General features: G+C 37.0%; 1 protein-coding gene across 2 annotated transcripts in view; it reads left to right on the top strand.

Annotated features, from left to right (window-relative positions):
• The first annotated feature begins 1,044 nt into the window (after positions 1-1,044).
• Positions 1,045-17,934, top strand: part of LOC105196030 (proto-oncogene tyrosine-protein kinase receptor Ret) — a 61,798-nt gene continuing 44,908 nt past the window's right edge. For both annotated transcript variants that reach the window (XM_026133408.2, XM_039456312.1), the window contains exons 1-2: positions 1,045-1,263; positions 1,943-2,162. In XM_026133408.2, coding sequence (XP_025989193.1) covers positions 2,087-2,162 — 76 coding nt within the window. In that variant the 5' untranslated portion in view covers positions 1,045-1,263; positions 1,943-2,086. The remainder of the gene's footprint in view (positions 1,264-1,942; positions 2,163-17,934) is intronic.

Consider the following 17,934-nt stretch of genomic DNA (forward strand, 5'->3'; position numbering starts at 1 on the left):
CGCCTTCCATCGTGAATGAAATGTCCGCGGGACTGAAAAAACGCCGGCGTCTAACCGTCTTGCTCTAAATCAAACGCTTGTCACGCGCCTAAGCTCGTCCTAAGAAAAATAAGGGAAAAACGCGGCGACATTCCCCTAACTACATGCTCGGCATTAAGAGCGCACCAACATCTACGATTTCACGAATGTTCTGTTTACGGGAAGTTAGTGAGAAACAGAAACCGCCAAATCGATGTTCTAACTAAATTATGAGAAAAGCGATTAATGCGAATCATATAACCTGTCGCACATGGCGAAATAAAGTGCGATCAACACACAGGTGCGCTTTCAAAAATAAAAGTCAAAATAAACAAGATGAATACAAAATATGATTTGAATGTAACACATTCAGTGAAACCGTGATAGCTGTCATGAATTGGTAACACAATGCATATTCAAAAAACGGCGTACTCTTTTATGAAATGTTTCAATACATTTTTGCCTTGATAAATTGTATCTAAATTTAGTTTTCATCATTGTGCACGCTCCAATATTTATCAATATAAGAATTCATTTTATTTAATTATTTTAAATATACTTTTCATATTATCGTTATATAAAATTGCTTTTTGAAAATACAAAATTAATTATTCTATCAAATTAAAAATTCGTTCAACTTTCATTTTAACTCTTATTTAATTTATACTCAATTATTAAATTTCTTTAAGTTTAATTTGTTGAAATATATTCGCTAGAGTTTGCATTACTTTTCGTATCAATCGAAACGATTGAAATGCACTCGCACGTCGTAAAGTCAAAATCATTACTGCGTACCGAGGTGGTAATAATAATCGAAATACGAATGTAGTGTCCTGAGCCTACACGAACGACGTGCAAAGGAGGAGTCGCACCTATTCCCAGTGCGACTATAGAGGATTCCCTCGGCATTGTCGCCCCCCACGTCACCCCGCCCCGCTTCGGCAGCCCCCGTGGGTTCTTCGGGGGGCGCGTGCGCACGCGTGGAAAATTGTGTCTGATAACGGCGGGTGTCCCGACGTCGTTTTAGTATTGGCCGCAACGCCGTAACGTCGCGACGTCTGGATACCGCCTCTTTTGCCTACGATATTTACGTCTCCAACGAAAACCGTCAAGCGCGATATCGAAAAATGAGACACCGGTTTGAGCTAGTAAAAAGTCATTTCAGTCTTCCGAGATCGGCGCCGCTCCGTATTACTCCGGTTATCGCACGACCACGGCCGGAAGTATAGCGGATTTCGCGAAAAGGTATGATTGCGATTTAATGATAATCGCCATTGTTTTCATTAACGACATCATTGGCACTTTTTCTTTGACTTCGAAAGCACCATGGTAGCGCCCATTTTTCCAAACGCGCAAAAACTACAGATATTTAACGTACAGAAACTTTATTTTGAGATACCAATCACTTGGAGAGGAGCTAAAAGTATTTATAAGTAAAAGTGTTTATCCAATTATGAATGAACAAGTAAACGAAACTTTACGGTACAAAGTACGTACATTGACTTGAAACAGATCTCTTTCATCTGTGCAGCCTACAACAGAAATAATTGGCATAGTTAAAAGACTCGTGGCACATCTATGTACAATAGGATTTACATAGCAAACAATAATGTTTTGCCTTCTCTTTAATTCTACGTAGTAAGCGCTTGAAATCATACGCGGATTTGTACATCCCCTTTCTTCCCAAAACGGCCGCCATTATTATCTCCCAAAATATTGACATTCCTTGGCAGGGTACCTCGTATCTGCGTCAAAAACGCTCCATTCAGTCCTCGCGAAAATCAATCGCAGCTGCTTTACCTTTCTCGCAAATTTCTATGTCGTATTTTGCTTCGCAATAAAACAATTATTCGAACAATTCTCATTTGACGCGAATCATACTTCGTTACGCCAACTATAATTTTAATATCTTTCCACTTGACAGGAAGACAAATGTAACCCGACGCGGGGCGGTGCATTTTGGCGAGAGAATAACCTCGCCGAATCAGTGTGCAATCTCAAGTCATAGTGAATGCAATGTCAAAGTGATCTTTGCAATTGATCGAACGACAGACGTGTATCATCCATCATGCAGAGACCTGGATTGCAGTTCGTGACTTTACTGTTATCCTCGTTGACGGTGATAAGGATATCGGTGGTCTCAGGTACGTCCTAAAGAATTTTGTAAACGTTAAGATAGATTATTTCATCCTGTAACGCAAATATCATCTTTCATTATGACAAATTGAAGTAATCTTTTATTCGCGGTAATACGTTGAAGAGTGATAAATAGAGATCATAACGCAAGAGCGAGCTTCAAGATGATTTTACATCAATACGAATCTTCTTATTTCTTGTTTTCGACAATAGTTTATCGGTTTCAGAAAACTCTTCGTTTTATTTATATGTTGTTTCCATCAAATAACAAAAGATAACAAATCAATAATTTCCTGTGCAATTTAGGAAAACTTTAGAAACACATGTGTAATTTATGGTTTAATATCGTAAGCAATAAATCCAACATAACGAAAATGCCCATGCTGCTGACCGTCCCGTATTCATTACCGATATATCTCTTGGCTATTTAGACACTGTAACAATATCTATACATAAATACTATAGCATCTAATTAAAACGACAGAATATAAACAATCATTTACGATGTTGTAACTGAATCTTTAAGTCGCGCCAGATCCATAATTAATTAACTCGCGCAGCTATTGTATGCTAAACTGCCACAACTTATTTGCAATCCTATGCCAAAATATTGTCACGCAATATTTGTTGGCTAAAACGACTGGCGTATCAAAAATAATAAGCAGACGCGTCGTTATCGAATCTCGTTAGGTATAACTCGACCATTAAACGTTAACGGATATAGTAAAACTATCCGCGTTAAATTTTTTTATAGAACCATCCGCCCAATATTCCGTTGATAAATTCCTCGTGATAAACGCAACTTTGCCTGACGAGAAAATTTATTCGGACATGAATATAACGACTTCAATTCTCACAAAACCAATTTCTAATTATATCGCGATCTGAAAATAATACCATCGAAAAATCAGAAGTTCGAGGGACTGACGATAATTATGTCGCGTAAGGGGAGGCTCTAGATGACAGTTGAGTTGACCTAAGATCATCCTATATTAGACCCAATCCCTAATTGGTGGAGAGAGGGTGACTATGGGATTAACCTTTGCACTTGGAACGTAATTCTCCGCGTGGCAGATGCGCCGCGTTTTCCTAATGCATCAATGCTGCCGTGCTCATCCAATTATTCCCGACTCGCGCCGTTGGTAAACGTCGATGGTGGAGAAGCAAAAGGTTTAATCCGCAACCCCGTTGTTATAACATTACAGTTTTACGGCAACACTTTGTGACTTAATAACAATGTGATAACATTATGCGTGAATTATGATGATATAAGTTACCGTTCGAGCCGCGACTATCGTATTATAACGTTGCAATATCGCGCGACGTAATAGTTATAACATTGTAATTACAATGCGTAAACCACAAGATGATAATATTGCACTGACGTTTTCAGCGATGCGCAAAGCCGAGCTCGCGCTTAGTTATAAGCTTAGCAAGTCGCCGTTAAATTGCAATCTCTTTGCAACGCCGGGAACACATCTCTCCGAGAGACTCGCTCTAATTCAATTCTTACGCCGTACGCTTTACGGGATATAACATTGTGTGTAATTCCAAGGAGGCGGCATGAGACAATACGAGTTTCGTTAACGCGCGGGAGGCGGTAGACGTTTGTAAACGCCACTAGTTACGTTACGGACAGGCAGGGCCCGTCCGTCGGTCTTTGCTCGACTTCTCACGCACGCCTGCGGGACTATCGATTTCACGTACAGAGTTGCACGAGCGCGAAAAAGGGTCTCGGGCAAGGGTGCATTGATAGGGGCTGGCGATAACGCGTTCGCAGAACGCAACTCCAGGTGCAACGGCGGGGTCGTTTAGCCTTTCAAGCACTACAAGTTAGACGCGGTACCTAGGAGTCTACGAAACTGTTCAAGGTCTAAAAAACTAGCTAAAAACCTAGAAAGCTGAATTTGATTCATTAAATTAGATTATTAATCGTTACATGGAAAAAAAACAATTTTGATGAAATAATTACGTCTGAAAATAATTATGTTGAAAATAATTATGTTTAAAAAATTGTATGAGCTGCTGCAGCAACGTTATCATGTTTGAGCGTCCTACATAATTATTTTGATGACCCAACATAAAATTATTTTTTTATCTGTATCTAGCTAAATGTTTAGATGCTACAATAAAAATGTTCCTTCCATGCAGTTCAGAATTCTTAAACACTGTGCACCGAGGAAAAAATTTAATAAAATTTAAAAAATGCGTTCAGTCGTATGCAAACGCATAGTTTACTAGAATGAATCTTTTTTAATTTGAATTTTTTGTGACTTCCAATGTAATCTACATCGTACTGCTGAGATACGGTTACTATGCTGCCACTGGATTGTATCAATCTGAGCGTATTGCGGTTCACATTTCTTTTTATATTCCGTTTGTTGTAACTTTGACATCTATTTATTAAATTATTTACGTATATTTGATTTTACATTTTATTATTAGACGTTATGCATAATGTTAATTACGCTTCTCAAGAAGAACGACAAGTTAGTCAGAAACACATGTACATGTTTCTTATCTCATAACGTAACGAAAATCGAGGTTTAATACATATCATTATTATTTTGTTCTAACTTATTTATTTGCACGTTGATTGATCTTGCTTATTTACCGATTTGCATTTACATATATCGAGCGTGAGTTTAATTTTATTTTTTTATTCATTTAGAATCAAGAAAAATTTTGTTAAATATATTTTCTTTAATTTTAGTAAACCATATGTTTGCATGCGACCGTGAACGCATTTCTTTTACTTTTGATAAATTTTGTTCTCAATGTATATATAAATATAATAGACTTCAAATTACCATAATAAAACAATTTTTCTATGACTATCACTACTTATGAATTGCAAATGAATTTACATTTCAGTTGCATTATATTATTAGCATTATGTCACGGATAAAGTGTGTTTAAATATCTCTTTTGCATAACGACATTGCAAAAGCGGCAATACTAAAATCTCTTTAGACTTTTTCTTATGCACAATTTAATGTTTGATATGAAACAGAGTAGTTCTCTACAAAGCCTGTTGAAGTGCCAACGGCAATTCTAGATCGAGTCTGAGGACACCGGGGCAAAAGTCACGAACAGCAAATCTCTTTGAATTTCGTAACAATGCTACGTAAAAGTTGACAGTTCGTGTTTGATCATGCAACCAATCGCAGTGTCGCGTGCCGAACGCGTGTTCTCACGTGCATGGCTCCGATGAACTGCGAGAATCGATACCGGCCTTCCGCACACGACCGTATTTTTCTGCCAACCATTCAGGCTGATACGTCACTCGTGACAAGATCGAGTCGTGTGGCAGTTCTCGGTAACGGCCTATCGCAATTGTAATCTCTGAAGGACAATCATTTTTCAAACGTAACCTTGGCATAATCCCAAAAATAAAACAAACGGTATATCTGTATACGTATACTTCAACTCTGCGATACGTATTTCAAATCTCTACAAAAAATATAAAGTAGTTACAGCTCTTGAAATTCTTTTTAGAAACAAAATTTATGTCTCTAAAAAATATGGATAGATTAACTTTAGTATTTTAAATATCCGTGCTTAATTAGAAAGATTTTATTTGTATTGCTCAAAAAACAAAAAAAAAGCTCTGATGCCATCAAAAGCTACTATATGTAAAGTATCTGGAATAGGAAATATTATCCTGGAAACTGACGTCATAGTTTAAAGTTCAAAGCAATTAAACATTTCTCCATCGTCCATTAGCGGCATTGTTTGTACGACAATAAAAATACGATAACAATGACATCTCGATTGCGCGCAACGCAAGATGAACGGGAGCACCTTTTTTTCTTTTAATCAAGTTCAATTTTCGAGATACGAAATCTACGTAATTGCAGACACTATTTGATGCTATCGTACTATATCAAGGGTCTCCTGACGTTGTTTGGTATCGACGGTTCCCCGCAGATGCGGCTTTTTGCTCCTTTTCTTGCTGCGGCCCCGACGCATTAACGTAGAGGGAGGATACGAAGCGAGGGTGAATGCGACGGGGTTGGTCCCACCCCACGTAGCTCACAACGCTGTGCAGACCTCCGGCATGGCAAGACTGCGCCGGTTTATTGCTCGCGTCACGCTATCGCGTTCGCCGTCCGGTCAGCGAAATTCGACATCGATTTCGTCGAAAGAAAGTCGCGTCACTTGGCTTCATTGACATTGGAGCGCGCCATTCAATGGCGAGTCGCGACCTTGGTTGCGTTTCCGCGGTCGCATCGAGGTCACCATCGTGAGACTGTATCTCGCTCCTTTTTAATCGGCTATCACCGCCGTCACCCTGAATATACGTAACGAACGTCCTAAAGTAATGAAAAGTTTACGAGGCGACGCGTCAGAATTCTCGACGAGACACACCGACGTCATTTTAGGAAATTAATTATAAGATTAGCAAGGCTCATGCGAACGTGTAATTTAGCGACGCGAGCACACACGCGATCGAAATGTGCTGGACGACAGGAAGCTAAATGCGAGAGGGCTAATGATGTTTCGCGAGATAGGTGAAGAGGTATGCATTTTTTAACGCCAAGTGTGTGCGAGCCACGCTAGCTAGAGCGTATCGCAATTTGTAGTGGTGAACTAACGGCGGGCTACGAGAGTGAGAAAACTGTAAAATATGCAACGCTCCTCGACGTGCATACATACCTACACAGCGAGAAATGTAAAACCTTAGCGCGATATACGGAGGGCCACGAAATACGGGCAAGCGGATAAGTATACACAGTTTCCGACGCAGAAAGATAGGCGCGGAGTTTGATTGAGATAAGTTATCGCGAGGGGATAACGCGCCGTGTCGCGAAAGGAGATATTAGCATTTCGCACGTCTTTCGGCCAAAAATAGAGAGTGGCGTAAATTTCGTGCGACATTCTCCCGGTTTCTGCGAATTTTTCGAGTAACGTGACACGGGACACGGGCGGTATTCGCACCGAAACTAGAACGGCTAGATCGTAGCCCGCGCGCGTTCCCGTCGCACAATAGCGTCCACTGTTGATGGGATACTGAAAGGGAGCCCTTCATGATACTATCGATAAAGCACCGCGCGAAAGTTCGATAAGTACAAATCGTCGCGCGACGACATGAAACTTTTCGAAGCGCGCGCGTCATTCACGCCCGACGTTTATCGCCCTGCCGCAATAATGCTCTTTTATTTGCGGGGCTGGACTATATAGCGTTCCCGCGCGATGTCCTACCGCCGCTAGGTTGCCCAAGGATCGATAATCGAAACACCGCGTCGACGACGAAGGCTCGCGTATGAATGTTAATCCGACGCAAGCGACACCCACGCGCGCGCCGCTATTTATGCGAGTAATTAATGAACGCTATCACATGTGGCGGTGGGCGATTATAGAATAAAAAGGACACGCCGAAGGCAATGCGAGCGTGAATCGCAAAATGTCATTTTGAAAAATATATCCGCAACCTTTTTTTGTTGGTAAAAAACAATATGCGCGCGCGAATGTTAATTAAAATTAAATTTGCGTTATAAATCGTAATGATCCACCGAGATATAATCTGTCTTTTTTAGTATTTATTTATTTGTATGAATGTGATTTATATAGTAACGTTCGAGTAAAGTGCTTGATGACACTCTTCCGCACGATAATGCTTCAATGACCGAATATGCCCATAGCGACGAAGCTTTTTCCAAAATATTAATTGAACTTGAGAGCATGAAAAAAAAACATTTGATCGCTCGCTATTGTCGCGAGGCCACGATGCTTCACATTTGCGCGTCATTGTATATCATGAATAATAATGAGAATGGCGAGACTCCCTATTAATGACACAGCAGAACACGCAGCGGTGCAAAATGTTTGGCGTGGGTCTTCTCGACGTAAAGTTACGGACTCCGTCGCGGCAACATTTCACAGCAACATTAGCCAGTTGCCAGGTACCAGGCTCAAAAGGAAAACTGTTTTTACTCTCCCGAATTAACTTTCTGAAGCGTGGGATTTCCGAGAATTTGTTAAGATTATTCCACTATTAGACTTAGTAGCTGCACAATAATAAGCTGCTTTACATAAAACTTAAAAAGAACGAATTAATTATTTCATATAAGACTCACAAAGAACAAATTAATTCAAATGCGCGCATGCGTCAGTCAGAATAAAAAAATATCAAAAGTCGGTCGTATTTACAATAATTATTTACATTATTAAAAATTTGTATTTAATTTAGTTTAATTTAATTTAATTTAATTTAAATAAAACACTTATTTATTTTTTATTGTTTTAAACAACTTTTTATGACCAATTTTCTATTTGTTATTTTAGAAAGAAAAAAAAGAAAGAAATTATTTAATTTTAAATAAATATTTGACATAAGTTTTTATTTTAATACTGACTAATTTTAGACTTAGTTTTTTTTATTAAAATTAAAAAACCAGTGTGTAAAGTGGCGCGGTGCTACTCTATTTGATTTTTTTATGATTATTTTAAAGATTCTATTAAAGAGCTTCATGTATGTATAATACAGTTGTAGCTAAATACGTGAAAAACTTAATTACATTCAAATAACATAAAGAAAATCATAAAAAAACTGTTAAAAATTTTTTTTCTTATTTTATATTTTAAATAAGTTTCTGGAATCTATTTTATATTTATTATTTTAAATAAATTGTATCACTTATTTTACCAACCCTTAAAAAATATATTTCTTGTATTCCCTTAGAGAAATTAATTTATGTATTATTAATATAATTATTAATTTTATTAATATATTATTAATGTAATTAATATTATTAATTTTATCATTAATACAATACGTTGCCAAAAGTTGACAGTGTAATCTCTTTAATCTAACACCAAATTTCAAATTGAAAATCCCTTCACAAATGGTCAATAATAATAAAAAATTAATGCACATTACAATTATAGAAACAGCAAAAATAGAAAAATCAAACATCGCGTGCCGCATCGAAATCGTTAATCAAGACGAGTCCTAAAAGCAACCCTCACCCTCGCTGCAACCTAATCAAAGAGCGCGTGTGCATTATGTGCACGTAAGAATCGATTTCCAGCACCCGCCATTAGGCGGTGTAAGAAGGCATTACCGCGATCAAGTTGCTTGCTTAATGGAAACTGCAGGTAGAAGACATTTGGCAACCTAAAGTTGAAGATATTTTAAAAGATTTAACGTTAAAAGATATGTACAAGAAATAAATTTCAAAAAAAAGTTAATAACTTCTAAGATCGTTACAGTTCAGTATCCTTTCTCTATTGATTTGATCTCCGTAATTAGATCTGAATTATATATTAAGATTTATAGTTCAGCCAATTCTCTAAATTATGAGCTTCGATTGCTAGTCAACCAATCGATTTCCATCAACTGAGTTAATGGGATATTTCTTGTTTGCATTCTTAAGGATGACTGATACAAGCAAATAACATTTCTACAAGTAGGGAATTTCCTCGAAATGCGCATTATTCTACCGTCTCGACTGTTCTCGAGTGCTTTCTATGAATCATTGCTGACAACTGTGCCCTCCCAGTGAACTAATGGCCAAGAAACAACCTGAAAAGATTCGGGTCCTCGGAAGAAAATGCATCAGAGTGTCAAGTATTCTAAAACGCTCTTTTCTCCCCCGTAAAACGTGGTGTATCTCAACATGCTCCATTATCGTAGATAAATTGCCAGTACACCCATGTGCTGTTAACGGACGCGATTATTCTGCAGTCATTATCGCGATTTGTGTTTTGCGAGGCACGCAAAATAATAACGCGCATCAAAGTAACGCGCATTACGCGGTAATTTAATCAAATGCAAAAATTATAATTCCGATGTGTGTGCGACATTTAATCAAATTAATAACTTCATCACGAAATAAATGTTGAGGAAATGTCTGGCAAATTACATTTTCGAGCAGAAGTAGGTTAAGATTATTCATGTCACGAACGTGTTTCTAGAAATATACTTTATAATATTATTTTTTTATTTTACTATTTTTATATGATTTGGAGATATTACCAGGTTTTTTTTGGAATAGAGGTTATTGAAAATTTAAGTGAACAGAAGTTGAACAAGTTTGCCATTTTTAGTCCATTATTTTTTTTTAAATTAAGAAGAATTCATCACGTTGAAAATATGGAGACAGTAAAAAGATCTTAAACGAAGAGCTTAAAGAGGATAGCACCATTTTAATGTAAATACAATGATGTAAAATAGCACATTAAAAGTGGCTTTATAATTCCTACAATTTTCACAACTCAAGTTGCTTACAAATTATAGATTGCGTGTTACTGTGTTACACATTGAAAGGTATTTCGCGAAATTAATGAATAATTATTAATGATGCGGTCCCCAGAAAAGCTAAGGGTAGAGTGCTGGAAGAAGAATTGATGGTTTGGGTAAAGCAAATAATTGTTTTACGGGTATTATTCTCTGACCGCCGCGCGTATAATACGGATGTATATCGACCAGTATATCCTGCATTCGCGATGCATATACGCGGCGCACACATACGTATTTTATATTGCGGGTGTAGCAGAAAATAAAGCTCGAGCCATTGTTTCGAGGCATGCAAATGCCCCTGGCCTTAACCTCGGCGATCCTGCTTTCCGCGTATTTCTAATCTTTCCTTATCAAATTCGCATCAGGCTGTGCCGGATATTATTATTATTGTAATTCAACGGTACCCCGAATCGAACAACAACCACCACTTCATTCGTATGTACTCGTATGTTGCCGCGCGGCAGACACGGCACATCGAGTACTTGCAAATTGATCGCGGTGCTAAAGCACGAAGAATTCCGAAGAAGATTTCATCGTGCACCTTGGCTTTACCGTGACATTTCACGAAACATAAATTTGTGCCACCCGCAACTACACGTGTGTTCATTAAACGTAATCGCGAGCACTTATCTCTCGTGCATGACACGCAGTAGGTATGCTTATGAAATTGAAACATCCTTCGCGTTACGGCGACTAGAATATCGATTATCATCTCTTTCACAAACGCATCGTTTCTCTCAATGCCTGCCACATCGCACATCCGAGGAATATTAATGCCACGGTGCGTCGTGGTGCCGCGGTGGCACAAAGACAACGCGTTCATTAATTTAATAAAGCCCCCGCGAGTAACGAGCGAAGACGGGAGACACGCTCGATACAATGGCGTCAGTAACAAGGCCCTATGCTCAATCGCTATGTATACGTCTCGTATAATTTGGCGGTTAGGCGCAGTAATCTTGTATACCTTAACTGCACAATAAACTTCTGACTTTAGTGCTTCGCTATTCAACAGTATGTACGAGCAATTACGCAGAAGCGGATCGGAAATGCGGTCGATGTCCCGATGCGAAAATTAACAATTATAATAAGAGTATATAGAAATACGTCCAATCATTTATGTATTATAATATGATTTACACTGAGAAAAAAGTTTTTTATGTTCAAGTAAATATATTTATTTTAATAGATTATACTAGTGTAAACACCTAAAAATTAATATTTAATATAATTAATTTAAGAATAATTTTAAGAATTTTTTGTAGTTAAATAATAAAGTAAGTGGAAAAGTAAAAAGGACTTTAATGTGTACATCTTAAACTACACAAAACAATTTTTGTTTTTTTTGTGTCAAGATAATGATACTGAAATTATGCAAATGAGACTTTTTTTCTAATGGCCTTTGCGACTTGCAGCAAAAGTGCCGTATACTTTCACTAATTGTAAGGACAAAAAACAAAATTCTTTTATAATTTGTTAAAGAAGTACACACGTACGAGTATATGTTAAAATACTGATTTTTGTAGAAATGGTGAACATTTGAACAAAGTTTTCATCCAAAAATTTAATGAAAAAGTGTTTGCAACAAAATAAGTTTTTAAGCGATCGTAAAAATTATGTGTATTTCTCTAGAGAATTTAGTTTAACAGCTACTGTAAAAATTTCAAGTAAATCGGATGAAATTCGTTAAAGTTGTGCTGCAAGCCAATTAAAAACGAGTTAGTTTCTAGAAAAATGCGTTTAAAGTTTTTAAAATAAGCTGTAAAACCACTTTAAAATATTTTTCCACGTATGAGGCTAATGGCACATAATTTTTAAAATTCTGAAGTATTATCATCATTTAAGACAAAAAATATTTATTTTTAAACTTAGAAAAATATTTTTTTTAATCACAAGGAAAGAATGTTAGAATAAATACATTTACTGCAACATAAAAATATTTTTTTAAATGTATAACAATTAGCAGCGGAATTCTGTAACTCTTAATAATACTTCGTAGCATCGTTGTTATTTTACCATATTGAGAAAAAAACTTCCTAAATTTTAATAAATATTTATTCGAATAGTACTACTGAAATATTTACTTATAGTACATAAATATTTATTTCTATAAAAAAAAAAATAAAACTTAAAAATTATTGGTTCTTGTACTAAATAAATATATATTTGCATTTAGTAAATATTTTAATAGAATAAAATATTCGAATAAATATCTATAAAAATTCAGTAATTTTTCTCTCACAATCAGTGCATGTATAACATCCGTGCAACGATAACGTAACAACGTCGATGTACAAAATCCTGCTACTGAAGAAAAGTATATTAACTTGGAAACTATCGCGCTACTTTATTTGTCCCCTTGACTAACTCGTAAGGCATAGACATACTTTACTATAATTCGCGTAGTACAATTTGATAAGTGCAGGATAATACAAAGCCATCAATAAGTCGACATCTCAAAAGTTGCATCTACCGTAACGAAGTTACGCGCGTCGTGACTTTTATACGGACTTCTTTGATCTCTAAAGTGCATCGAGGGGGCGTCGAGACTCGATATTCTTGACGACAGTAATCATCGTATCGCCACCTCCTGCTCTTTCATACCGACATGGCGTGAGCGTATCGGTCCGATACGCGGTACGGACACGCTAAAGCTTTACGATATTGCTCTCGTCCGCGTAACCGCGAAACACCTACGATCGCGTCGGCGAAAACTGAAAGCGTTTTATAGGATCGTCAACGCACCGCCGTTATCAGGGCACCGCGCGCCGAATAGAACGTTTTCCGGAAAATAATGGCGGCTCTAGTGAAAACACGCCCGGCAGTCATAACGGCGATTACGTGACTCCAAGTGAGCATTGTTTGCGTCGCACCGCAGATAATGAATACGGTATTATTAACGCAATGTAATGGGACCGCGCGATAATGTAATCGAGGGACTCGCCTCCTCGACACGAATGCCCGTTACAACGCACCGTTGTAATTTAATCTGACTATATCGCCCCCTCTCCCCCTTTCTCCCCCGCGTGTGAAAAGAGTCAAAGACATGTATGTAGGTAAAAATCCATCCTGTCGGTCCCACAAGAGGGATGGCTGTCGCCACACCCCGTAACCCACATACCGAAAACGCACGTGTGACGCACGGTAAGCGCTAACCACATTGGCGACAACCGACCGCTGACATTTGTTGCTAATTAACTGTGCACAGTACGCAAGATGATTTGCGCGCGTGCAAAATCAAATGTCGAATTTCGAAATAGTATTACTAACGTCACTACATATTTATTACGCAAAGTGAAAATATGCTACCGTTTCAATTGTTCTCTATTAATCTTTTGTGTGGATTTGTGTAAAATTAAATTATATGCCTTAAATAAAAGAAATTGTTTTGTTGAAAACATTTTGCAAAATGCACTAAGTTCTTTAAAAAACAAAAATTTTAGAGTGCAAACATCAAGAGAGAGGAATATTTTCTAAATACCGTACACAGAGAAAAAAATGCTGTCGAATCAACAGCGTCAGTCTAATTGGAAATACCTTGTTAATTCAACAACAGCATTAATGAAACAAAAAAAAATGAAAAGTAAAGACAATAACAAATACACGAGGGGAAATTCACAGCCGGCATTGGTGTACAAAATTTCGGCAGTGGACTGCCGAAAAAAGTAAGCAGTGATCTATAATATTGACGGCATTGTCGTCAGTGGTTGGGGAGTGGTGAGCTCACTTCAGAGTCGGTTTTTCGATCATGGGGTTGAGCACAAAAATTTTTGAATACTTCGGGAAAGCTTTAGAATTCTTGTGCAGGCATTGGCGTATGATAATGGGCACGCGGTAGTGTTCATAATTGCATGGCATTGCCTTAATTTTAATATAGGATTGACGGCATTGTAGGCATTGACTAACAATAAGCATTGTCGGCAGTGTACAAAAATGTCGGCAGTGTTTTACAGCAATGCCAAAAATCGGCATTGGTGTACAAAATTTTGGGTTGTGAATTCCCCCTCGCAAATACAGTTAAATGAATAAAATTTAGTTGAACCAATTACATATATTAGTAACACCTCGTGATTTGTTTAATTGAATCAAACAATATTTTAGTTAATAGTATTTTTTTCAGTTTATAACGCAACATTTCATTTCAAATTTTGATATTTCGTAAAAATTATGCACATATTTGAGATATTGCATTAATTTATTACGTTAATGCATTAAAAAATGTTTATTATTTAATTATTTTATCTGCAACGTTTGCAATGCATTTTCTACATTAAAGTTTGTATAAGGCATATTTGTATACTTATGTGTACAGCGTGATATGATTACGATAATATATCTTCCGCTGGGATAAAATTCGGGTGTGGGCCCGATAAATGTATCACGCAGCAAATAAATTTCCTCGTAAAATTCCCCGTTATGCGAAATAATCGAGTCACGTACAGCTTCAAGCATGTAAATTTTTTCGACCCCGCCCCCACCCTCTTCCGGAATTCCGAAATTAAGCGAAATGAATGTTGCTAATGGTTGCAGATATCGCACGCGATATATCTTGTCTAGACATCATCGGTAGAAAATAACCTATATAACCTTTATATTGTCTCGTAACATCTAACCTTTAGCCGGACGTTTCCACTTTAAATGGAACGTTGCGGAATAGTAAAATGAGTTGACGGGTTAAGACGCGACGCGAATATTTACCACCGCGAAGCGGACGATCGAGTTTTTTGCAGACGATCAATAGTCTGCGCAAACGATATTTACATCAACAATTAATGAACGAAGATAATGGACAAATAATGGGAAATGTCCCTTCGTTATTTACGTCTGTTTAAATTGTGACAAACATTAAATAATCGAAGGATAATTAAATCTTTAATTAAACATAATGTTTAATTTATGTAAACGAATGTAACAGCTTGTTAATGCAACAGTTTATAACAAATGCAATGGGTTTTAACTGTTCAAACATGCGGGATGATCGACGACAATGAATGATAATTTAAATTCATCTCAATCTGAAAGTCTGATATGAATCGAGCCTGTAACAACGGGATGGTTTGGACGATATGCAAGGAAGTATGAAAATGTATTCGCAAATGTATTTTTCACGCGTTGGCATCTATGTAAATGGGCTGACTTAAGAAGCAAACAGAATTCTCTCAATGTTTCATCTGACGCTTCTGTACAAGGTAGTCAAAACGCAACTCATTTGAACACAGATTTTATTAATTTATGGCTAAATACTTTATCACAGATTTAAATCTTTTAGTTGCGCGGCGTTGATTTGGACGAAGAATATTAAGAAATTCAGTTTTATAAGTGATTGATATTCTTTTGTATAACGTTCGAATAATTTTTGTAAAGTAAAAAACTGCCTTTCGTCGCGATCACCCTGTATCTTGTCTGTCGCGGGCTCTATCTTCGAGAATTTCCACGCTAAATCCGCTTAAGCCTCAAATGTTCACGGCTGTCGCGTGCTTCATAATAGACCATTAATTTCTTCGTTAGGCTTCCTCGGTGTTTCGCTGTTGTCGCCCATATCACTCTTATTGCATAGTTTTCCCAACGGAAATCATCCATTTTCGTGCTACTCGACGCGGCGCAAGTCGTGTATCTCGGCCGACACATGCATGGTGATTAAAAAAGATACGACAACACTTCGGTGACCTGATACACGCCGCGAACAAAGTTTCGTGCAATCTGGGTTACCGGCAAGTACACGGCAAATTATAGCGGCGGCAGTAATGACGAAATAATAGCGATAACTTTAACGTAGAGATCGATCAAAATTAATTAATTGTGAACTCTTCATTCAAAATTAGATTAATATGAAGATTGAGATGTTCATTAATTTAATAATATCATTAGTAATATATAATTAATTCTATAATGGTTAATAAACATTATACTAATTATATTATTACAATATCGATGAATTCTTCGAGAAGCTAGCTTTTAAATGTGACGACAACGCAGAGAGAACTTCGGAAAATTTCGCCATTAAAATTTATTTCTCCGCTGGCGGGAGTAATTTCCACAATCATAATAGAAGATAACAATCACAATAACTGTTAAATCTCTTTCTTCTCAAAAGGAGGCTTTAGCATGCTAAGAGAGTCCTCAATAGAGCGACCGTTTTAGACATCTCTGAAGCGTTAAATCTCGTTCCTTTCAATGGAAGGATTTAGCGTGCTGGAAGAATCCGCGATAAGCCGCATACAGTCAATGTTGCGGCTATATACATACAGATATGGCGCGAACAATTCGCATCTTTCTAATATTTACGCAGGCAATATATCGGAGACGAGAACGGCACCGCACGTCCGATCGAAGATCGAGTCGCACCACTGGCGGCGAAGGGAAATAAATCCCGTAGCGCGGATGGCGAGAGGAGCCGCCGAGAATTAATCTCATTTGTAAACACGGATGCTCGTCCCCACGGGAACGAGCAGACATGAATCATGAAACTAGCAAAAATGTTCGCACCTTCGAATGTCGGTGGATATGGGAACTACTGCATTCCCTCCGTCCTTCGCATTTCGGTAAAAATAAAAGGGATATGAAATAAAATCTGAATATGAAGACAGCCGTGATTTTTTTAAGCACGGTTCCACGCGGAATATTTAATGTTTAAATGCTGAAACTTAAGCAAGCTCGCCGCATATGATATAACAATAATAAAGTCTGCATGGAATTATTTATCATCATGCATAAAAAACCTTTTATATCTTTTTTCGCTTTTGTTTCTATAAAATTTTTCGTTGCAACCTTTGCACGTGTTCAAAAATTTCAACTGAAAAATACGCTTCAATAAAAAGATCAAAAGTATAAAAGATTTTATGCTGCGTTATTAAATTGCGATTACGGGCACAATGGAAAAGTATCACAGATTTCGATCTCTGATACGTAATGGTTGACCGTTCCGATATCAGCTAATCGCCCTAAATATCAATTGTCGACGCAGATACACATTATTTTACTGATCGCGTCGATAAGCTATTGTTTACGATTCGATCGTGAGTAGAGTTGAAATGAAAGAGCAAAACACGCGCGTGCGCGGCCTGGGCACCTTTAATAAAAGAATAATATACTAAAAATATATGTATGCACAGAAAAAAAATAGTATCAAATCAATAATTCATTGTTTCATATGTGAACAAAAGTATAAAATCTTGAAAGAATTTATAATCTTAAACAGATATAATTTGCTAACGTGAAGAAATTTTGTCTCTTCATGTAAGCAAATTTTGTCTGTTTAAGATAATCGAATTCTTCTTCCAACAAGATTTCATATTTTTGCTTATGTTTGGAAGGTAAAAGTGTAAAATCACAAATAAAAATATTGTAAATCGTATCAAACATTTTGTTTGTGAATTTACAACAAATTTGTGCTACATAAAAATTTCCGTTTCTCGTAATTTCACAATAAAAAATTCTAATAATTTATAGAAAATAATAAATTGTTTAAATACTAATTTTTTTGTGTGTGCGCAAAAAAAGAAAGAGATATCGACGTTTATAATAAAAAATTGTTAGTT

The sequence above is a fragment of the Solenopsis invicta genome, chromosome 12 (genome assembly GCF_016802725.1).
Source record: "Solenopsis invicta isolate M01_SB chromosome 12, UNIL_Sinv_3.0, whole genome shotgun sequence".
In the NCBI taxonomy this organism is placed as follows: Eukaryota; Metazoa; Arthropoda; class Insecta; order Hymenoptera; family Formicidae; genus Solenopsis; species Solenopsis invicta.